This window comes from Podarcis erhardii, assembly GCF_964252035.2.
Source record: "Podarcis erhardii genome assembly, chromosome: 2".
NCBI classification, from domain to species: domain Eukaryota; kingdom Metazoa; phylum Chordata; class Lepidosauria; order Squamata; family Lacertidae; genus Podarcis; species Podarcis erhardii.
In genome coordinates, this window is record NC_138498.1 from 68,103,925 (window position 1) to 68,128,038 (window position 24,114).

General features: G+C 41.1%; 1 protein-coding gene across 8 annotated transcripts in view; it reads right to left on the reverse strand.

Annotated features, from left to right (window-relative positions):
* The window catches only part of EBF1 (EBF transcription factor 1), a 377,261-nt gene that overhangs the window by 83,289 nt on the left and 269,858 nt on the right, over window positions 1-24,114 (reverse strand). For 4 of the 8 annotated variants that reach the window (XM_081851539.1, XM_081851535.1, XM_081851537.1 and 1 more), the window contains exon 9: window positions 4,112-4,242. In XM_081851539.1, coding sequence (XP_081707665.1) covers window positions 4,112-4,242 — 131 coding nt within the window. Of the gene's footprint in view, window positions 1-4,111; window positions 4,246-24,114 lie in introns of all 8 variants that reach the window. The other 4 variants (XM_081851538.1, XM_081851534.1, XM_081851536.1 and 1 more) reach the window with 1 other exon arrangement.

Here is a 24,114-nt window from a genome sequence, read left to right on the forward strand (position 1 = left end):
CTTTAGCAAGACTACCGACTACATTATGTTTCATCAGACCATGCCCTGGAACCACTTCTTACAATTCCCCAAATCTCTGAAGCCCAGAATATGTGAGAGGCAGCACAACGGCACTAATGTCAGAAGTACCCAAATTCAAAGATCGCTTTATCACTGACGATTTTTGTGGTCTTAGACCCTAATCTGCAACATGAGAAGAACTAGAGGCCTACAGCAAATGTTTAGACTGTCCATTTCCAACATATACAATTCTTCCATTCCAGCTACCTAATCAGTAACCTAATGGAGAATGTCTCTTTGGGCTACTTTGGATGTAATTATGTTGGCTTCAAAAACTTTATGCGTGCTCTCAATTTCACTAGGATCTCTCTCCGCAACAACAAGACTTTTACCCCGTCTTGCCCACTTCAAAAGTGCCAAAACGAGCTAATAATATCAAAAATAGTTTTAAAACAAATCACTAAAATAAATGTATATAGCTAACAAAAATTAAACAGAGAAAGGGTGACAGATAAAAAAAGAAGAAGCTATGCTTTCGTGCTCTTAAGCATAAAGGGATAGTGTCCCTGCAGTCCTCATCTTACAAAAGAGAGAGTCAACATTTTCTGAGGTTTAATCAAGGCTGCCAAATAATCTGGTCTTGGAACTGAAATTATTTGCTTGTTTATGCCATTGTATATACAATTGCTGTTTATGTATGAACGACATAATTCAAGTGAATAACCTGTTCCTCTTTCTTTTTTCTTAAAAAATAAAGTCAAAGAATTTAAAAAATAATTTTCATTATGGTAGTTGAAGATTAATTGAAAGCCCTGGCCCGAAGTATCTGTATTTCTGCACACAATTAATGTGACAAATTATGTTCCAATGTACTTCCCTGAGTGAGAAAGGCTGTAATGATGTTATGAGAGCCTATAACTGAAATGTATGTTTAAATAATAAATACGTGTTTCCAAAATCATTTTAAATCTACATATTTAACATGCATCTCAATCCTCAAAGTGCTGTGCTAGCAAAAGTCCTATTTTCTTCAATGGCACATACACCAGTGCAGTCTCAATAAATGGCTTGATAATCAGCTTCCATTTCATGCCTATAAATACTGCAATTACAAAGCTTGAATACATGCAAAATACATTAAAATTACAATATTTGCCCTGCAAATTGCTTATGGTGTGTGCCTTACAGCAGCAAGACTATTTCACAATGAACACTTGAGAGCTCATGTCTTTTGTTTCTCAAATGCACATGTAAAATATTAATTTAGATCTAAAGGGGGAGGTTTAAATAAAGGTGCTTTTAAAATTTATCCCCTGCAGTTAACTGTATTGGATCAATTCATTTTGGAGTGCAATGTAATCTTGATGAAACTGATTCTTAGCCCTTAAAAATGCTTTACCCCCATGCCAATATTTTCAATAGAGTTAGAAATATGGAAGGGAAGTATAAAAGAAATTAATCTTTTAAATGAAAGTTCCATACCTCTGAAGAAAGAAACAGATTACTTGTTTTGTTTGTGGGGGGAGCTCCCTGAATGACCACATTTAAAGGAAAAGATGCAGTATGGTTCAACTTTGCACAGGGGACAAGGTAACTAAGATGGGGCTCACATTGAAATATGTGCATTCCACGCCTCACAGAACAGCAATGGCACCTTGGGAGAATCTTGTTTATTTAAGTATCATGGTGAAGCATCTCTTGCAGCCAATGGCACAGCTGCCAGTGCCTTATTGGTCAACCGAATTTCCATGAAGAAAATAAAGATGAAGTTCACATCTTTATTGGTACCTACTGTAAAATGATCCCTCATGCTTTTCAAGAACCAAAGACCAAACTGCAAAACTGCTGTGGCAACTATAAAAATCAAAGAAATGTTGTCTTCTTGGCTAGACCTTAAGTAACATATGATCAAATGCTTATTCATTTAAGAGCCAGCTCAAACATACAGGCACTCACATGTTGCAATCATCACTTGGAATGATACCACTTCAGAATGGGGCATACAAATATAAGAGGCCTTATATACTGAGTTGCATCACTGGTTCATCTAGCCCAGTGCTATGACTGGAAATGGCGCCCAATGTCTTAAGCATAAACCATTCCCTGCACTAATACCTGAGACACTTCAACAGCAGATTCTGGGGAATTAGCCTAGGATGCTTCTCATGCAAAGGATATGCTCTACCACAGAGGTATGGCTTCTCCCCTAAGTGCATGTCATACATTTCATTGTGATTTTATATATGCTGGAAGCCACCCAGAGTGGCTGGGGAAACCCAGCCAGATGGACGGGGTTTAAATAATAAAGTTGGTTTTGTTGTTGTCATTATTATTATTAAACCTTCTTCTCATCTTGGCATAGTTTCTCCATTCACATTGAATTCTCCTTTGTCACAGCAAATGGGTGAATCAATCAATTTCATTTTCAATTTCTTACTATTCCAATCTTAAATCCAGTACGCCACATTTCCACATCATTTTGCAATTTTAAAAAAATGCATCATGAACATTCCTCAGCATTTTAGTGAATTTCTCCTAATATTCACATTTGTGTGCAGTTTTGCAACAGATACACATTTCAGCAAAGGAAAGTCCCCCCAAAATAATGCATTTTTGTAATGTTATCTTAACTGACAAATGCATTTTAATGCACACTCTACCCCAATGTATACAGTTTCTATACATCACTTGGCTGAAGAACTGCATTGCAAAATTCAAAGAAGTGCAAATTTTGGAAGATGGTTGTTTAGATTCTCAGATTTATTTATTTATTTATTTATTTAAAAAAATGCTAATTAGTTACATTGTCCTTTAAATCCAAACTGAATCTTCCTCATTCCTAGAACAGCTTCGCTACACTCCCCTGCCATTTGAAGCCTGACAATTTTTTCCAAGTCTCAATGTGTGTGTGTATGTGTTTGTGTGTGTGCTGGAGATGTTCTTCTAATAATTTGTTGGCACATGAAGATCTCCCACATCAGAGATGATTGTAGATTGACAGTAAGCCTTTTCCTTACTAGTTCTCCAGATGTGGAAGATCTTGACATAAGAGGCACTCAAACAAATGATCTATTATATCACATGAGCACCTACACATTTCAATTGCCTCTAAAGCTGCCATTTTCAAATCACTTTTTGTGAAGTAGTCCCATTATAGTCCAACAACTGCTATTGGATTAAGTAATTTCAACAGCCATGTCACCACTGACATGGCCACAAATTTGTGGCATAAATTGATGGGAAATAGAAAAGGAAGGAAAATGTCAACAAATGAGTAGAGAAAATGATTAACTAAGGTATGGATATTGCAGCACAAAGAATATAAAGTCAGTGGCCCCATTCACACACCATGCTAAGCCCAACCATGTTTTAGCACAAACATACAGGATCTTGAAGAGGAGGTCACAACTACCTTGCTCCTCCCCAGTTGTTCAGCTGCCGCGTTGAGCTTAGCCATAGTTTAATAAGTCATTTGGATGGCTTAGTAAGTCATCTGGAATATGGTTTGGTTCTCTTGGACAAACAACAAGCAATAAATCATAGGATCAACTTTGGCTAAAGTTCATGGCTAGTCTGGAGAGCACTAAACCATAAGCCAGGGTTCAGATGACACACTAAATCAAGCTATGGCCTAGCATAGCACAATGCAACAGAGGAATGACCAGGGAGCAGCAAAACAGTTTTGAGTTCCTCTCTTGGGGCCTACATACTTGCGCGTTCACACTAAACCATGGTTTGCCATAACGTGTTGTGCAAACCAGTGCCTGGTTAAAAAAAAAAAAGAATTATAATTAAGGGCTTGATTATTTTATTCATGTTCAGGCAAATTAGGATAACCGAGACTACCAGTGGGTGGGTGTTTTTTTGGGGGGGGGGACTGTGACATAGATTATTATATTTTAGAATGTCAATAGACTGACTAGAACTGATAATGTGGACAAGGACAGTGGCACTATATTTGTGCCAAGGGTTGCTCCAGTGATTTTATATAAACTGGGAGGAATAAGAAAATCTTTCTCATTGTTACTGCAATAGAACAGGGCCTAAAAGAAAGAAAGCTGGCTATAAACTAGACAAAGTTACTGGATATTAATGTGCAGACAACACCTACCTCACTCCAGACCAGCATGGTGCCGAATATGACCTGTAACCCATCAAAGAAATTGTCTCCTATGATGATGACAGTGGCACCTCCTGTAGTCCATCCTTCACTTGGACTGATGGCTTTGATACATGGGGTAGCTGCTTTCCAACACACATGAAAAAGAAGTATTCGGCTGTTAGAACAAGATTTTAATGATAGAAGACTTGAGAGGGGGAAGGGGAGGAAAAGCTTTGATTTTCTTTCTCCTATACTATGATGCAGGTTCTAGAGAGAGAGATCTCTCTACTTTGTGTGCGAGAGATCCCAAACCAGATCTTTGAAAAGGGAATGTTTGCAATTAAAATTTTATTTTGTTTCCATTGTTTCTCTTGAGAAGATAATCGTGTTTGGCAGGCCATAGAAAGAAAATAGCAGCATTGCTGGCTGAAGCCTGACTAGAGAATAGAGCACATTTTTGTAACACTGAATTCAGGTCTCCACAAAACATGATCCTGGGCTGTCTTTGAGTTCCATTATAACAAAGCTCAAATTTTATTTGGAGAACTTACTGTGTCTAGAGTGTTCCTTGTGTCGTGGAACCATTTTATCCAATTAATAAGTTTTATAAAATCATTTTTGAATTTTGTTAGCATGATACTGCACAACCAATATGGTGTCATGTATTAGCAGTCGACTGCAAAATTCACATTTGTGAAAGAATTAGATGCTTTAAAATGTTCCATTATTTCAATACCATGAAAGAAAACAGCAGCGCTACACTTATCATAGGTTACCTATGCCTGTATTTCTCCCCATTGTTATAAAAACAACATGCCCTGTGAGCCCATAGTTGTATGTAGTTGATCAATCTTTTAAGGGAAGTAATTCTATGGGGATTTTTTTTTTAATGGGCACAAGAGTCCATTGCAAATTCCACCTAAGTTTTCTAGCCTTAACACAATGGACTTGCCCAATCCTTGCTCCAATGGTCAAACTGACTAGCAGGACCAGCCTCCCATGATATATCCTCTATAATTCTTTGTACCAAGCTATGAGGCTGTGGGTGGGTCCACAGGTGGAAGCTGGAAGTGGGCAACCCACCATCACTTTTCTAAAGGGCTTGCAAAAAGGATTGAAAGAATGCATCTAAAGAGAGATGGGCCCAGAGGCTACTGACAAATTAGAGAGTTTCCCTCAGTTTGGCCTTTTTAATCTTGTTCATTGACTGAGCAGATTCCATTGCTTTCCTTGAATCCCAAATTGGGGGAGATTCACAAGACTTGGTCCTTTGGTGGTGGGCTAACTCAGTGATTGCACAGTTTTGATGTGCCAAGACTCGGAAAAGATTCATGGGTTTGATCCTTTTGAGGTAGATTTAGAACTATGCAGCTCCTTTGTGAAACAGCTTTTTTTTTTTTTTAAGGATTTTGAACAATTCGTCTATTGAATTGAGTTGACAAAAGTATTTGCTGGGTTGGTAGTTCCTATCAAAAAGTGAAAACTGAAAGCTGTGAAAATCTGGCACATTCCTAATTATCAAACCCTTCACCTCATGCATGAACCTCAGAATAAGAAAATAATAAGAAAATATGGGGGGGGGGGTTATAATTGTGTAAATTTATTTCAAGGGGACTTTGCACACACACTTTTTTGTGTAATGCAAGCTAGAAAGGACACTTTCTATTCCCACTCACCTTTTCTGTGCATCTATGCTGTGCTTCCTCGACTTGGTACCAACTGGAAGTTATGGACTACAACTCCAATGAGATCCAGCCAGTATGGCTGTGCTGGCTGGGGCTGATGGGATTTGTACTCCAAAGTCATCAGTTTGGCAAAGATTGCTCTATGAAATTCCTGAATTTGTATGTAAAAACCTGGTGCAAAGGGAGCATTCAAACTCTTTGCCTTGCATGCAATTAATTTGTGCAAGTTCAACTAGCCAGCTGTGAATGGCAGACGGTTGAAATCGCACAAGCTAACTGTGCGTAGGATGTGATCGTATTGGATCCTCCTTGGAAGCTTTCCCCAGCCATTGTAAGGCAGGGTGGAGCTTCCCAATCCTTACACTTCAGATCAGGGTGGAGAAAACCACCCTTGTTTCCCAGGCTCAGGCGCTTCCCTCAGTGGTTCCTATGCACCACCTGTCTGAACATCTCTCCAAATATCAGTCTTTTGAAGCTTTTACCAGGCACATTCTGAGCAGCAGTTAGCACCAGGAGTCAGATAAGAACCAAAAGAAATGCTTTTGATTTCTGATTAATTTTCCAGGCAGTTTAAAGGAAGAGTTTATCTTTTCCAAGATGAAAATTTCAACAGGAATATGAAGATTCTCAACAATTTACCTCACCCTTAGTTTGATGGATGCATAATTAACATGGCATATATGAATTTTATCCAAATAAAAATGGTCTCAAGAGAAACATGCCAGAGGGTCCTGGATTCAAATCCAGGCCATCTTGGGTAGCCTTGAGCAAGTTTCTCCCTCCCAGCCAAAGATCCTTACTAGAAAAATTAAATAATACAGATCCACTACACGGGACTGTCCAGAAGATAGATCACTTTGATTTCAATGCACTTGAGCACACTCAACTTTGGGCTGGATGTGTTCAACTCTGTGTTCACCATCTAAGCTTCTGCATTGTTCAGCAACAGAGGCAACTGGTTGAAAGTCATTTGCAGTTCTCCATCAATATTTTGGGGAGCAGCATGAAATATATTCAGAATTTGAATTTGTACAGTTTGGTAGCATGACAAGGCAGCTAAAACGTATTTGTTTAAAAACAGTGAAAAACATTTTTACCAGTAATGCCATCTGCTAAAGTATAGGACAGGGGTCTGCAACCCACTGCTCCGGAGCCGCATGTGGCTCTTTTACACCTTTGCCGCGGCTCCGGGGCGGATACTAGAGAGGGGAGGAAGCGCATTGTGCGCCCCGACACTCCCCACTGTGGCGGGCACTGTACTGGCTGTGACGTTGCATGGGGGTGGTGCGTGCGTTAGTCACGCACCGCCCCGACGTCACCTTCCCGCCCGCCCGCCCGCTACATTGTAAGGGGCATGTACACTGGTCACTGCATTGAAAGGGGGCATGTACGCTGCTCACTGTTTCGAAGGGGAGTGAAGAACACACACCAAAAAAAAGGCAGCTTGTTAATTTAACGTTTATTTCTATGAGGAGGAGTAATTCTGAGGGGTCAAACAAAGAAATAATTTTTAAAAAGTGACAAAAAAGTTATTTTTATAATGACGAGTTTTGCGGCTCCCAGTTTTTTTTTCTTCTTCGGAAACGGGTCCAAGTGGCTCTTTTTGTCTTAAAGGTTGCTGACCCCTGGTATATATAGGAGGACCTTAGATGTATACTGTACGAGTGCTACTGTTGTTTCTATTTACGTATTAAGATTATTGCTTTGGCTAAGATTTCATACAAGATTTTGAGGTTTCTAAAAAGGTCTGCCTAGTCCCTAGTCTGCCTTCTGGGAAATCTGGTCCTACCGCCAGCTCAAGAAGGGGAGTGAAGAATGGAAAGAAGCCCTTTCCATCCATTACACAGCATCAAGCTTTGCACCTCAAAAAATGAGCTAATGAAAGGAATCTTACAACACTACAGTCAAGGAATTGCTACATACACACTCAACTAACTTTGATATGTCTACGCTGGACTTGCATTTCACTCATAAAGCCATGCATGCATTAAAAACTCCAGAAAGCTTCTCACTTCTTTTTTTTTAATAGCTCAACTCATGGTGCTGGGCTTACAGCTAATAAAAGCAGTTTAAAAATATCGTCCCACGCCCTCCAAGGAATCAAATGCTCTGATTAAATCAGAGCATGGACAAAATTAAAATTGCTTCTCAATTACACACTTCCTGATGGTACATGCACACACCCCACCACATAAGCAAACTTTAATCAATATTCCACATGTCTCGGTGGGAGGGGGATATTTTCTAGAAATTAACAAATAATTCATAGTTCAATGAGCACAATGAAACCTGCCATTCTCTCCCTTTCTCCTTGGAGAGGAGATTATTAGCAGCAAGAGGAAAGTAGGTGTGTTGACTGTTTTGCTCCTTTTTAACAAAAGGGAAGGCATGGATGTAAAAATAAGGTTAACAGGTTTCAGGGTTTTAACTGGAAGTTTCAGGATTTTAGTCCCTTCTTACATCTGCAGGAGAAATGAAATCTCAGGATGAGTTCTGGCTTAACCTCCATTGCATGTCCATTAGTCTCCATGCCAGGCACAGCCAGGCCTTCTCCTGACCCACCCCCCAGTTTTATTAGCCCCTCATTAAACCATTACTAAAACACCAATTCAGCACTTTCAACTCCATGTCTCTGGAGGAATAAACCCTTCCAGTTGCCTCCATCTTTTTGTTGACAGTGAAGAACTCCAAACGCTATCGTGGCAGGCTGCATTATCAACAAGATAATCTATCCATTCACTCTTCACTCCATGGTGGGCTAGTATCTTCAGGGATAGTTTTCAATTTTAAGTATCACCCTGAAATTTTATATCCAAAACAAAACGGTGTCTTCCTTCTTCAATGCAAGCAGGCAACTGATGGGGGGGGGGGGTAATGAAAATAGAGAGGCCTCCTTCCTACCCTCTCTTAGAGCCACTTATTAACAAGATTGATGCTGACCAATAAGACAATGCAATAAATAAACGGAGGCAGGAAAAAGCTAGAAATCATTGAAATAAAAATTTGGTACAAAAGACATGGTTTTTAACAATGGGTATGAAAATTATATATTTGGTATTGAACTGGGAAAACAGTCAGCAAATTCTGTAGTAAAATAGTAGAATAGGGAGCCCAGATGTCTCAATCTGGAAGAAGCTGCAGGGTTTCTTGAAAACCAGGATGATGACAGACAAACTCTCCTCTTTTGCATCCCAACTATGAGCCAATTCACATGGCCATTTAGGGCAAAACCAGACATGCAGCTATATTTTGTAATAAAATCTAATCTAATCTGCATCTCAGTGAAGTTGGATAATATGTGATGTAATAACATAAAGCTGTGTTTGTAGAGGACAGCCTTTCAACAAAAGGAAAAATGCTTAGTGAAAGGACTTCTTATCAGCCACTGTTGCAAAAGAGGAATTGTTAGGACACATTGTCCACAGAAGATTGTTTAGGAAACCTTTCCCAGGGGCTTGGTGTTAACTGGGACATCTTTGAAAAAGACTTGATAGTCAAAATGGATCTATAACCAGTTGTTTGGTAGTTTTATGATTCATTGTCCTATTTTTGTTCTTTGAATGACTCTTTGAAGCATTTGTGGGTCTTATTCTTGACTGTGTCTAAGGGAGACTTTAAGCCTTTCCTCTTCACCTTTGCAGTGGCCCCAACAAAAAATGACCTCTCAGCTGCTACTCGCATAACCAAATGAAGGCTTTCCTTCTTTTGCATATTGCAGCTTCAGGAAGGACAGGGCAGGGTGGAGGGCACAGCAAGAGGGAAACCTACAATCCCACTGAGGGCCCTCCTGCAGCTGCTATTCAATGTGCAAATTACTTGCATTCAGATAATTAACACCATGTCTAATTTGACCCTAGTTACCATTTTTGACATGTTACAGATAGGTAGCCGTGTTGGTCTGCCATAGTCAAAACAAAATAAAAAAATTCCTTCCAGTAGCACCTTAAAGACCAACTAAGTTAGTTCTTGGTATGAGCTTTTATGTGCATGCACACTTCTTCAGATACACAGTGTATCTGAAGAAGTGTGCATGCACACGAAAGCTCATACCAAGAACTAACTTAGTTGGTCTTTAAGGTGCTACTGGAAGGAATTTTTTTATTTCATTTTTGACATGGTTACTGGTCTTGGGATAGCAGCTCAAAGCATCATGATCCTACACACCATCTAGACAGTGATGGCCAAACTCGGCCCTCCAGCTGTTTTGGGACTACAATTCCCACCATCCCTGACCACTGGTCCTGTTAGCTAGGGATGATGGGAGCTGTAGTCCAACAACAGCTGGAGGGCCGAGTTTGGCCACTGCTGATCTAGAGCAGTGGTTCCGACCTACAGTATGGAACCCATGGGTTCACATCTACCTGGCATGGTGACTTATCAGTTTATTTTCACATGATTTTTGGACCTTAGGTCCTTGGTGGCCATTGGTTTTGTGCATTTTAGCTGCAAGTTTGTCTATTTTATAACCGTTACTTGAGACATCCAAGCAAAAATGAAAAAGCTTTTGATACCCACCCTGCTTGTGGGCCATGAACCACAAGTTGGGGAAATGCTGCTCTAGAGGAAACCCTAGAGGATTCTCTCTTCTCAGAAGCATGTCCACATCACATCACACCAAAATTTATTTATTTATTTATTATATTTATCGGCAGCTCTGCAACACAATGTTCTTTGAGTGGTGAACAAATAAGGCAGCAGCTTAACAAGATCATAGGATCCAATCAAATAAACACTAAAAGCCAATAACCTAGGCAGTGCAGAGCAACTCTAAACTTTCACACTGACAGAAAAATGCAAGAGCAATCTCTTAAGCCGAGATGGTTCTACCGTCTGGCAGAATGAGGCAGGAAGCTCAGTCAGTAGGTGCTGGGGGCAGCCGAGGCAGCCCTTGCACCCAGCTGCTCTTCCTGAGCTCCCAGCTATTCCCTCCTGCTGGAAAGCAGAGCTGTGTGCCACAAGGCCTATTATACAACTCCTATACAGTCCAAAGTTACTAGTGGCTGAATCTCCATTGGTACTAGCCAGCAAAAACTCTTAAAGCAGGGCATTTGGGGAGGGGGTAAGATGGGGACAAAACTGAGCTATCCAAGGATCCACTGGGTTTTTAAGTCAGTCTAGCTACTGGCAAGTTGTTTGTTTGTTTGTTTGTTTGTTTGTTTGTTTGTTTGTTTGCTATTGCTGCTGCTACTGCTACCATTAATTTATTACTGACCTCCTAAACCATGGGTAGGCAAACTAAAGCCTGGGGCCAGATCCGGCCCAATCGCCTTCTAAATCCGGCCTGCGGACGGTCCAGGAATCAGCGTGTTTTTACATGAGTAGAATGTGTCCTTTTATTTAAAATGTATCTCTGAGTTATTTGTGGGGCATAGGAATTTGATCATTCCCCCCCCTCCAAAATACAGTCCAGCCCCCCACAAGGTCTGAGGGACAGTGGACCGGCCCCCTGCTGAAAAAGTTTGCTGACCCCTGTTCTAAACACCCATCTCAAGGCAATCTACACATAAAATAATTAAAAAACAATGAAAACATTGAAAGCAAGATTTAAACCCTGGCAAGTGGGCATTTGTAATCAAAACCCATTTATCACCTGGGAAAGCCTGTTGGAACAAAAATGTCTTCAACTCTTTCTAGAAAGTGCAGATTATGGGCACCTGTCATATCTCAACAGGAATGATACTCCACTGATGTGGAAGTTGTGCAAGGGCGTCTTACCCATAGACATTAGTGGCACGGGGCACTGGGACACCAGATTTTGGAGGGCACCACAGGCTGAATGTCCGGGAAGGAGAGTCAGGGTGTGCTCCCTTCCCCACTCTGGGGCAGCCCGCTCCTCTCCTCTCAGCCACCCATAGGAGCGCGCTGCAGCCGGCTCAGGGAAGCCCCTTCACGCCCCCTGGCTGCCTGGGTGCCTGACAGGTGTGATCGGGGGTGGGCGCGGGGTGCCCCTCTCTGGTTGCATCGCTATCTGTGCACCTCCCTGCAGAGTCTGCTTGGGATTAGGACTGCACCATTACTGCCAGTTCACAAATCAACCAATGAAGTAAAATAGCATCTGTAAGAGTGAAACTATTCGTCACACACGAGATCAACAGAAGCAAAAGCAAATAACGTATTTTTTTCCTCTAGAACGCCAACTAGGTTTCCCTTATGCTTCTGAATACAGAGCATTCCATGCCGTATAAAGCATGTGAAGAGACAAAAAAGTTGTTGTTGTTGTTGTTACTACTACTACTACAGTGTTGTGTTTGTGGTTTGGTTTTCTCTCATTTCTCCAGCCACTAAAGGTAGAGGGGAATTTCCTCCCTTCAAATGGTGACAATAAAATGATTACCCAGGCCTCAGTTTAGCATAATGGTTCAGAAATGCTCATAGCATATTGCAGACTTAAAGTGGAAATTATTAGGTAGCTGTTCTTTGTTATAATAATGATCACTCCACAAATAAAAGCTCTTCTCCCAAAGGTACTGCAAGGCACAAAATGCTAATTCTGAAGATTATGTGCTCGCTTTTATTAAATATTACTATGCCCTGTTCTGTTTGAGGGCTTCACTGCTCTGATTGTTTTATGAGTGCCATGTTAATGTCATCCCCATTTCGCTAGCAGCAGGCACACATTTTAGCTTTTGCAGGAGAATTGATCAAAGGCCACGTGCTGTGGGAATTGCTGAGAAAACACGGACAAGCGGTAAAAATCTAACTGATTAATTGGTTTAAATTTCATTTCAGGGTGTTGAACTTTGGCTTGGGACTCTAATACTACACTAAGAGTCAGGGCCTAATTACCAGATTTCCAATTTGCCTCAGCACAATGGCGCAGACAGAGGAAAATGAATACTAAAAATAATTATAATGGGGAGGGGGGAACCTTTTCTGCTCTGTACTTATTTAACCGCTAATGCTCTGTGTGGGCAAACAGTTTTACTGGGGAAGCCTCCAGCAGCGCCTGCTGGGCCACCAGGGTATCTAATGACACAAATAAATTAAGAAGCTAGTGGCAGCGTCAAAGATTCTGATTTGCCAGATCGAAGGGACAGTGATGCAGATGCCCACCAACACGAAGTGGCCCCATCACCCCCATTCATTAGTAGCTAGAATTCATGTAAGCAATGTGCCTGGCTTCCACTCTCAAAGAGAAACAATCTATTACATTGATAAAACACACATACACACAGGGAGCGGAAAACTGTGCTTACTTTGGAGTTTATGGGTGGGCCTTGAGAATAAGGGTTAATTGAACTCAGAAGTTCAGGCTTACTGAGGCGAATTAGTGCCATGTACAGCTATCAGCAACAGTCCTGCTGTTGGTCTTGTAATCTATTTGTGCTGTGATTAATACACAGTCCGTGCTGGTCTCAGGAAGAAAGACGCAACCCCTAGCCCTCTTCTCTAATATTCATCATGAAACATTGGCTTAGCTTCCATATTCCATAAGAGGAGGCTCCAGCAACGCTGGACTCGTCAGAATTGAGCTATGAGCATATATGCATTTGATAACGTCTGAAAAGGGCAAATGCAATCTAACTGCACAGAATCAGTTCAACGAATTAAAGCAAGACGCAGCCGAGAAGCAACATCTTTAAAATGTAAAGCAACAATTACGGGAGAGACAAACAATTCTGATTAAATAAATTTGGACTGGGTTTAAAATGGTCCTAGGGGAAAATATTTGTCCAAAGATCTTCAAGCAAACCAATTAACAGACTACATCAAACAGTCCTTAGAGCAATGGAAATGGAAATTCACAATCAGGTTAGCTCTCTGTACAACTGGGCCTCGGGGCTTAATACAGCCTATAGTCAATATAGTATTGAGTCTACAGTGATTATCCTTGAGAAGGGTGGCTAGATGCTATGGCAGTAGAACCAAGGGCTCACTCACACAGTTTTGAAGATCAAGTTCTGCAATTTGGCATATGCGGCTAACAACGTTGCATAGGAATTGTGCTTTCATGTTCCCAGAGACATAAGAAACACTATCTCTTGTTGTCTACCCACCCGCCCATTCCTACTGCACTCACAAAATCTCTTTAAAATAAAGTTCATGCAGCTAGGTTCCTGTCCGCTGTGCAAGAACAACGGTTCACATCCCACAGGAACAAAAAGACAGCATATTCCAGTAATGCTAAATAAGCATAACGGCTGCACTTTCAGAAAAACACTAAACACTTTGAGAAGTCAAAACAAATACATAAAACAAAGCTGTTTTAAATCATATCAAGTCATTGGTCCATCGAGATTAATACTACAGTGGTACCTCAGTTTATGAACTTAATCTGTTCTGGAAGTCCGTTCTTAAACCAAATCCGTTCTTAAACCAAGGCACGTTTTCCCTAATGAGGCCTCCTGCCGCCAGTGCCCTTCCACCGTTTGGCTTCCGTTCATAGACCGAGGTAAAGTTCTCAAACTGGGACGCTACTTCTGGTTTTGCGGAGTTTGTAAACCAAATCATTCGTAAACAGGACTGTTTTTAAACCGAGGTACCACTGTATATATCCTAACTGTCGGCAGCTTTCTAGGACTCCTGGTATTGCCTAATTGTAACCCTGGGATTCTTCCTCTAAATCTCCCAGAATGTGCAACTCTCCTTGAAAATAATTGTGATTTATATATACATCAGCATCAGCATCATTGGAGGAGAAATTCAATTTAATTTAAATCAAATTTAAATCTGAGTTTATCACATTCCAAAACAATATGTGAATCAAAACACAGCTATCCTTTTAAATTCATACTTATCCAAATTTAGCAATGTAGTTCTCCAACAAAACAATGTTTACAAAAATCCATATATTAGGGCAAATCACTTGCAAAAGTGTGTACATTAGTCAAAATGGCATATAAAAATGTGTTTATTAGGAGAAATTTGTACTAAAATACTGATGAATTTCTGTGGAAAAAAATTGAAAAATAAATCTATCATTAATTGCTGCAAAATGTGGAGAATGGAAATTAAGATTGGAAAAATTAGAAACAGAGAGAACTGAAGTTGACAGTTCTTTTCAACCCTTATAATAGCAATAATAGTGGGGTGTTTCCCCCAGATGGCCCAATGAGGTCACCTTTATCTCCACTTCATTTTCTAGTTTCTAGTCATTGCTAATATTATATTCAATTGAAAACCCACTCCTAATGAATCAAGTAAGTAGAATGCTGCTTAGATGTGAAATATGACATTTTAGAGAAACGTACCTCAAAGTGGTAACATTTTTTTCTAAATAGTGTGAAAATAAATTATATGGCTTTACTGTAGAATTTTATTTGTCCATTTAGGGTCGTCAATTTAAATGCCGAATAATATTTTTTTAAAGTTCTGTATTTGTAAACAGCACAAGGGGGGGAACTGTTTTGTGTCATCCCCTAGTTAAGTGCTTAAATAAATACTTATTGATTTTGTTTTCATCTTCAGCCAGTCACTATGCCTAGAAGAAACAAGGGCAAAGATTTTGTTACACTGCTTTTGCTTGACACTTACGGAGGCACAGAGTATCATTTGCTGTATTTTGAGGAGGGTATGCTATGTGCAGATACCATGGGAGCCTAAAATGGTAACAGTGTAGGACTGGCTGTTGATTAATGCTGGAGACCACGTGTCCTTGCAGACAAACAGGGGTGTGCTGCTGTCCTTATGTCCTGCAAGAGATGTTGCACTAGATGGGTCTGAGCCAGCAGGAATTTTCTTACGTTCTGGTGGTGAACTTCCAACTGGCTGGCCAGAAGTTTGGCTTGCTGCTTGCTTTCATTTAGTCTAGCAAAAAACCCTTCAATATTTCTGAAACATTTTTGGGGGCTGGGGGGAAGAAGAGGTAGCAAGCTCAAATTCATTTCACCCTGAAGTCACAGGCTGTGGAAGAGTTTGGGCTCAGCTCCCCTCTTGACCCAGTTCCAACACAAATTATCCTTTTGGGGCAAACAGGGATGGGAATCTGGTATTCTTGTTGTTGCTGAGCTACATTTCCCCTCCTGGTGGACACATAAGTCCACCTATATCTGGAGGGCCACAAGCTTTCTATCTCTGCCTTAAAGGAATGTGAGGAGGGAACTGGGTGCAGAGGAGTCGCATCCTTGAAGCAGTTCTTTCCTTTCCCTCGTTCTGAGGGTTCCAAAATGGAATTCTTCCCTATCACCCACACAGCTAAAAGTTGGTTACATATATACTCCAAGAAACCCCAATTACTAGACTTCTGAAAATGGGAAAGTTGTGTACTTCTCCCTCTTAAAAGCAAAAGCAACCTGAAAGGGTTGCATTCAACACATCAGTGTAGAGTTCACTTCTTCTCCACCCACAAAAAAGTCTGCTTTAGAAGACACCTCCCTCAATCTTCTGGAGCGGATTTTAAGGGGACAGGGGAGGGAGTTCTGTTGTGCACGCAGAAGTCTATTACATGAGCAGAGCCAGAGAGTCAGAGTATCCTCAAATAATTAAGGCCTTTCTGCATTTTCCACAAAGTTGACACTTGGTATACATGTAGTATGAGACATCCCTATTTCTACAGGAATGTGAGAACATGTTTTTACTAGAGGTTTGCCAAAATGGGATTTTAAACTTCATTTTTTAAACTTTCATATGTGGTTCAAAAGCACCTCTATTTTTCAGGATGCCTTCACATGCCTCTTCAACAATTTATCCTTTCCACTCCACCCCACAAAGCCCAGGGCATTAAAAGGAACTGTGAAAAAGACCTCACTGTGTTGAAGACCCCCAGGAGCCTGTCCCTGAGGCACAGATCAGGGAAACTCATCACACTGGAAAGCAAAATAGCTTGTGTAATGCAGGAGGTTCTGAAGTTCCCCAACCTGCCTGAACTAAAATGTAAGCAGAGACCCTTTACATACTCTCTGTAAGCTTAGAGAAGCCCAGGGAGCATATGAAGATTTAATGCCCAAACCTTTGTTTGGTTTGATTGCAGAATACACTCACTTCACACACACACATTTTGTTGTTGTTGTTTAGTCATCTTAGTCGTGTTCGACTCTCCGTGACCCCCATGAACCAGAGCATGCCTTGGAAACTCTCACTTTCTTCTCAAAGCTTCTCCTTTTTAATGTCCATGGAGTTTTCTTGGCAAAATACTGGAGTGGTTTGCCAGTTCTCTAGGTGGATCACACTTAGTCTAAACTCTTGTCTATGACCTGTCTGTCTTAGGTGGCCCTTCACGGCATAGCTCAGAGTTTCTTGGAGTTATTCAAGCCCCTTTGCCATGACAAGGCAGTGATCCACACATGTCTCTTAGCATTTCTACATTGGGTTAGCTTCCTAATATGCAATACAGTACTATGCAGTGCTTTTCTTCTAAGGAAAAGAGGTGCCGGCACTGTGTACTCTTGAGTACCCACATAAAAACAACACTGGTCCTATTGCATGTATTCAGAAGTTCCACTGAAATTGGTTATATTTACTCCCAGGTATTACAGCCTAACTGATCTAAATACTAATGTGGCATTAAGATATACTCCACTTATCTACTTGAGAAACCGTATCTTCTTCAGAAATACTGCTGTTTGATGCATTTCCCCTCAAACCAGCTTCTATCTGATTTGAAAATGCAAGCCACATTCACTTCAGTTAAGCTGAGGTGCGTCCATTTGAGACAGCTGTTGTGCACATACAGATGGCAGCTTCCAGGAATTTGGGAGGAGGGAGAGTTGAAGCCATGGGGAATCCAAACAGGTAATGTGCATTGGACAAAGACATTCCCACCCCCCCACTCCCTCTGGTGTGCACAGCAACGTGCAAATGAGACTGGAAACGCAGTAGGGAAAAGCGAACTCACTGCGCTTTCAGCTGCTAATGTGTACATGGCCCAATATGGGCTATAATTCTGCAGAGCAATTAAAAGGCGAACTTTGCGCTACTTGTTCCCTACCAGTTCTACTAGAGTCAATGGAACCACTGCAGAAGAGGAAAACTTTTAATGGATTTCCTATTATTATGCTAGTAATTATGCTTAAATTACTGTTTTAAATTATGTCCATTACTTATAAAGACAAGACCTAGGGAGAAATCCTCACAGGGGGTCTAGGTTATGGGGAGAGGGGGACTGTGAACTGTTGGTGAAAGAGAGGAAGAGAAGCAAGAGAAGTAGAAGGCAAGAGAGGCAAGGAGGCAAAAGGAAATACAGCTTAAATACCCAATAAAGCATATTGCTGCAAGTCTGTAATTTAATTGTTTAATTGTTTACTGAGCTGGGACAAAGACAGCGAGTGCTTAAGCACTATGGGGGATCCAACGCCTTTGTCTGTAGACAGATGATTACTGGAATCAGAGATGTGGAGACCACTTGGTTCCACTGTACAAAAGCTTCAGTGGAATCTGCCAGAATGTCTGGGCAGGATCCAGAGTGCAGAAGGTCTTTCCTGGACTGTGAAACAGAGGCTGCAACAGCTATTTGCCCCCACTGTCAGAGGCAGAAATGCTTCTGAATACCTGGTGCTAGAAACCACCAGAGGAAAGTGCTCTTGTGTCCAGGTTCTGCTTGTGGGTTTACCACAGTGATCTGGTTGGCCACTGTTAGTCCAACAGGATGCTGGACTAGATGGGCCATTGGCAAGACCCAGCAGGCTCTCCTTATGAACATCAGGGTGGGATTTATTGACCTGCACAATGTGCACAAACACTCTCAGCATCTGTAGTGTTAGTGATGGAGACATGCACTTGGTCACATTACTTCAGTGGTCAAAGTGGGATGCTTTAATAAAATCTATTGGATGGGGTTGGGAGGGTGGGATGCTTTTGAAGAGGACTTAAAACCAGTCTACTTATTGTAAATCAGGGATGAGGAAACCTGGCCCTTCAGATGTTGTTGGACTAAAGCTCTGACCATCTGGGACTGATAGGATTTTGAATTCAACAGCATCTGGATGGCCAAATGTACCCAGTTCCCTTTATTAAATGGATTTTAAACTCTTCTGGGATGCTACATAGATAAAAAGTCACTTGACCCAAGCCAGAACTCTTTGTGAAACTGAGGCAGGCAGGCAGCTGCCACGGCAACTTCCTACCACAACTGAAGATCCAAACCTGGGAGAAGCCCTGGAAGAAATCCTAACCACTGGAAAAGCCATGGGGAAATAGAAAATTGTCTATCCAGATGCCTGACTGTTTCTGCCATACCTGCTTGTTGCCTCTCCCAGCTTCACAAACACATCTGGCCTGGCCAAGGCTGGAAGATGGAAATGGTGCCTATTCCATTGAAAATAAATGGCATCCCAGCCTACCCTACCCTGAGAAACCCAGGTTTTGACCTCATTTACAGTAACTCTATTCATTTCATGGTAATGATTGATAACAGATTGTAATTATTTAAAGTATGAATGTACTAATTCAAGCTTGTTAGTAAATTGTTTACGCAGTTATAAATATGGTGAATAGACCGCAGGCTAAATTGAATGTGGCCTAATTTCAAATGAAACTATTCCACTTCCTCCCTCGCCCCACACTGTGTGTTGTGTTAGGCATATTTTCAAAATCATGCTAATGAAATTACATCAGCTGCACAGAGGTTTTGCATCAGCACTGCAGGAAGAACTGAAACGGAAGTCTATAGGTTAGAACTCCCAACCTTAGACAAGTGTAAAATGGCCAATAAATAAAATGGTATAAATAAGGAATCATTAATTATTTACTAATTCAGTTGATTGCCACGCTTGTTGTAATCAAGAAATCTACTTGCTCTCATACCGTGACAACATTTATCAATTCTCCTACTTTTGGATAAATTCTGCTTTTTTGGACACTGCAGGAAGACAGTAGTCAAATTAAAGAAACCCTTTAAAAAATATGAGGAAATTGTTGGGGAACAACAGACTGTAATTTGGTTTCTACAAATAAAAACTCACGACGTCCTTGTGCTCTTATTCTTGTTTTGATTTCTTTTCTAAAAAAAGAGGATATCATTTAATGCAATTTTCCAGAGCCTGGGAATCATAAAATCAAACATGAACAAGTCTACTGGAAAATCTGTGACGTTAATCTTGGCCTACGCTGTATTTTTAACAAGCACTGAATTTGTGTGTTGGATAATCCAGATGGCCATAGAGGAATCATCTTGATAGGATTAAACCTTTGTGGTGAACTCTGCTCCATCTGTTCTCAGAGGTTTGCCTCTGCCTGTCGGAATATAAATTTGCAGCCTCTGTGTGTCTTGCAGCATAAGTAACAGTGGCACTTTGCAAATACACACACACATGCATGCATGCACACGCACGCGCGCGCACACACACACACACACACACACACACCCTTGAGCACTTATTAGTAATGTGCAATAAAGGTAGCTTGGAGTTTACTGCCAAAGAAACATATTGGATTTATTATTCATCTGAAGAACAAAGTGTGCAGTACCTAAATTTGAACAAAAAAGGATGTTTGTTGTTGTTCAGGGACTTGTTCAATTCATTAAACCATAATACTACCATAAATTCACAGATGAAGGTATGACTGCACATGAAGCAGGGAGACGCTTAATCTTTGAAAACTATTATACGTTGCTAGAATGCAGGATACAGTTTTGCTTTGACACGCTGACTGTTAAATATTCCAAATCTGTAAAACCCAAACAGCAATGGTTGCAGTTATTTCTGTCTCAACCCAGCTACAGATCGGGGTGGGGAAAGATGATTGGAATAACACAGAAAAGCAACCTGGGTCTGTACTTTCTGGTTCTGTCATGAGCTATCTATTGACACCACTGGCTTCTTGCACCAGTGGCTGCTGCCTTCCATATGCAGCAAGGATAGATGTTCTAGTGCTGTGCCAAAATATGTCCTCCAATGCAAAATAAAGCTTCCATTTCTCCTGCCTCTTCCACGGGGCACTCTGGAGTTTCTTAAGAATTCTGGTGTGAAGTCATCCTGTTAGTACAAGGGCTTCCACCTGCGCAATGTGACTTTGTCTTTGCCCCCACATCCCCAAATCTGTTTTTGAGGCTGGAGCAGACTCAGGGTGGGCACAGGAAAAGGAGAGGGAGAGGGAGTCCCATTGCACAGGCAGAAGTCCCTGCGCTAATGGGATGACTCCATTGGATACAACCCTAGGCATAGAGAAAGTCGAGCTTTCTGTATTGCTTTTATGGTTGTGGGTGGCTACTCTTTCCATTGGAAGTGAGAGCTGGGCCATAAAGAAGGCTGATCGCCGAAGAATTGATGCTTTTGAATTATGGTGCTGGAGGAGACTCTTGAGAGTCCCATGGACTGCAAGAATATCAAACCTATCCATTCTTAAGGAAATCAGCCCTAAGTGCTCACTGGAAGGACCGATCCTGAAGCTGAGACTCCAATACTTTGGCCACCTGATGAGAAGAGAAGACTCCCTGGAAAAGACCCTGATGTTGGGAAAGATGGAGGGCACAAGGAGAAGGGGACGATAGAGGACGAGATGGTTGGATAGTGTTCTCGAAGCTACCAGCATGAGTTTGACCAAACTGCAGGAGGCAGTGGAAGACAGGAGTGCCAGGCATGCTCTGGTCCATGGGGTCACGAAGAGTCGGACACGACCAAACGACTAAACAACAAATGTGAAGTAAAGGAAGACAGGGAGGCTGCCTAACAAACACCAGAGATCTGGGCACTCATTTATTTGGATTTTAAAGAAAGCATTCTCTGCATTCATTTCTTTTAAAGTAAGAAAAACTCTTCACTTTTTTTTTAAAAAAAGAAAAGAAATAAAGCTGTGAGGTCCACAGCATGACCCCTTCTCATGCTTACAGAAAAGCCCAGCTGATGACATGAGGATATGGGCACTGAGAAAGTCTGCAGAATTACTGGAATTATAAAACGAAAGAAAAGGCACCCACAAACACAGCTTGACCACCCTGAAAGGAAGGCAGCTGCAACAAAAACCATGTAACTTACCTATGAGAATTTTAATACACAAACACAAAAATTCCCTTTGATAATTTTCAAATAAAATGTATTTTCCAAGTAAGTGATGGTTAATTTTCATCACGCTAGTAATATATTCAGCATCCACAATGATTTAAACAAACCCTTGAAAGGCTTTGAGCCAATGCAGAGACATACTATGGTGGAATGTCATATAATTCCAGAATATGTTCCCAAAGACGTATGTAGGAGATCTGACTATTCTTTAAAATAAAAGTCCTGGTTTGCCATTTCAGTGCAGCCTTGATATTATAGGTCATATTTCTGAAAGTTTATACAGTAGAGTCACAACTTACGCACGTTGAACTTGCGCACATTTAGCTTTATGCGCTGGGCTGCTTTAAAAAAAAAATAACAATGGAGTAGAAAGTGGAAGGGGAGGCTTTGGCAATCCCCCCCTGCCATTGCAACCAACTTTGGCTTTATGTACTATCCCTGGAACATCACCCCCACCTAAATTGCAGGTCTGGTGTAAAAGGTTTAAGGCAAATGAATCATTATTTCGTAGCCTGTTCTAATACTTGGTATCTATTTCAGAGTCTATTCCAGAACTTAGTGAATACAGGAAAGGTTAATGCACAAGTCTAAAGAGAGGGTAACTTTTCCGGCTGGTGGTAATCCTCCTCTGCCTCCTAGCCATAGCATTAGTTCATTAAAAAACGGTGTATTGGAACCAGCGTGGTATAGCAGATAGAGTGCTGGACAAGGACCTGGGAGACCAGTGTTCAAATCTCCACTCAGTCATGAAGCGCACTTGGTAACCTTGGGCCAGCTGCTCACGCTCAGCCTCACAAACCTCACAGGGTTGTTGTATGAATAAAATGGGGAAAACAAGATCTATGTATGCCACCCTGAGCTAACTGGAGGAAAGGTGCAATATAAATGTAATAAACAAACAAATATTGTAAATAGGTTCTGTGTGAAACTTAACTGATAAAATAAATATATATGGCTTCAACGCATCATATAACTGAACCAAATATCCAATAGTCAGATGTATCTTTGATCATATTTTGGTCAGACCCTGGGAATTACATGGGAACATAGGAACCTATGGCCTTATCAGATCATAGGTTCATCTAGCGCAGTACTTTCTACACTGAATGGCAGCAGATCTCCAGGGTTTCAGAAAGAGATCTCTCCAAGCCCTATTGAACCTGGAACCTTCTGCATGCAAATCAGATGCTCTGCCGCTGAGCTAGAGCTTAGGAACAGGAAAAATGTTCAAAACTTGCAGTATTTAAAATGGACCAATAGAGTGGCTCAGGGTGGATCTACTATGAAATTAATGAAACTTAAGCGTCAGGGCCCCTAATCCCAGAGAGGATCCAGAAGTGACTTTAGTCCACATGTTTTAATTTTTGGGGGGTCTATTAGACCCAATTTGAGCCACACAAATCAAAAACTATAAGGCATAGGAAATTTTTATTCACACCAGCGACTTTGACATATGAGATAATCCAGTACAGCAATTTAAATCAAAATCTGAGATGTAATTTTTTAAAAAAAATATGGCGATCTGTCGTGGAACAATCCCATAGAAGAAGATAACAAACCTCATTACTGGTTGCAAAGGGGTTCCCATAACAGTTTATTATTATTATTATTACTATTATTATTATTAATTGAATTTATATACCGCCCTATACCCGGAGGCTTCAAGCTTCAGGGCCCCCAAAATGCAGTTCCACCACTGGAATGACCCATCTAATTTGCCATACCTGTAAGATGTGTACTTTTTACCATATGAAAAATGTACACAGGCCGGCTTGGCTATCCCACCACCCACCACCCTACTGCCTTTTTGGCTTCTGCTATTTGTTGAGACTGATATAGAATCAAAGCAGTTGCCAAAGAGATCCAGTAATTGCACAGGGTAGAGGGGGAAAGTGAGAAGGAAAAAAGCACAGCTCTGGCCCTTAAAAAAAAAAAAAGGAAGAGAGAGCCATTTAAACTGCTTGTCAGTTGTCAGCTTGACAAGGCCACTTGAATATATTCGGGAATATTTGCATAAATGCTCACGGTGAGTTCACCATGGCTGCTAGCGCTAATGGTACATAAAGTAATTTAGTCACTTCTCTTAGGCATCCTGTCAGAGTGATGAGCACCTCCTCTTTGCCTTGTTGCATATTAGATCATTAGATAATAAAGTGTTAGAGCATGCGAGCCGACAGGGTCCCTAGCACTATAATTTTGAGGCTACTGCATTATGCCGTGGAGGGGGAGAAAAAGAGACAAACCAATTGTGCAATTGGCTTTAAATTCAAATAAATACAACCTGCAGGCTGGGAAATTACTTTGAAGCGAGGCTATTGAGCGTGGTGATAAAACTTTGCACACGTCTACAGTGAAACCTGGCCCCCACTGAATGAAGCAGGATTTCACCTGAACGTCACTGCTTTGTTATCCGGTGGAAATGCAAGATTTGAGCTATCTTCTCAACATG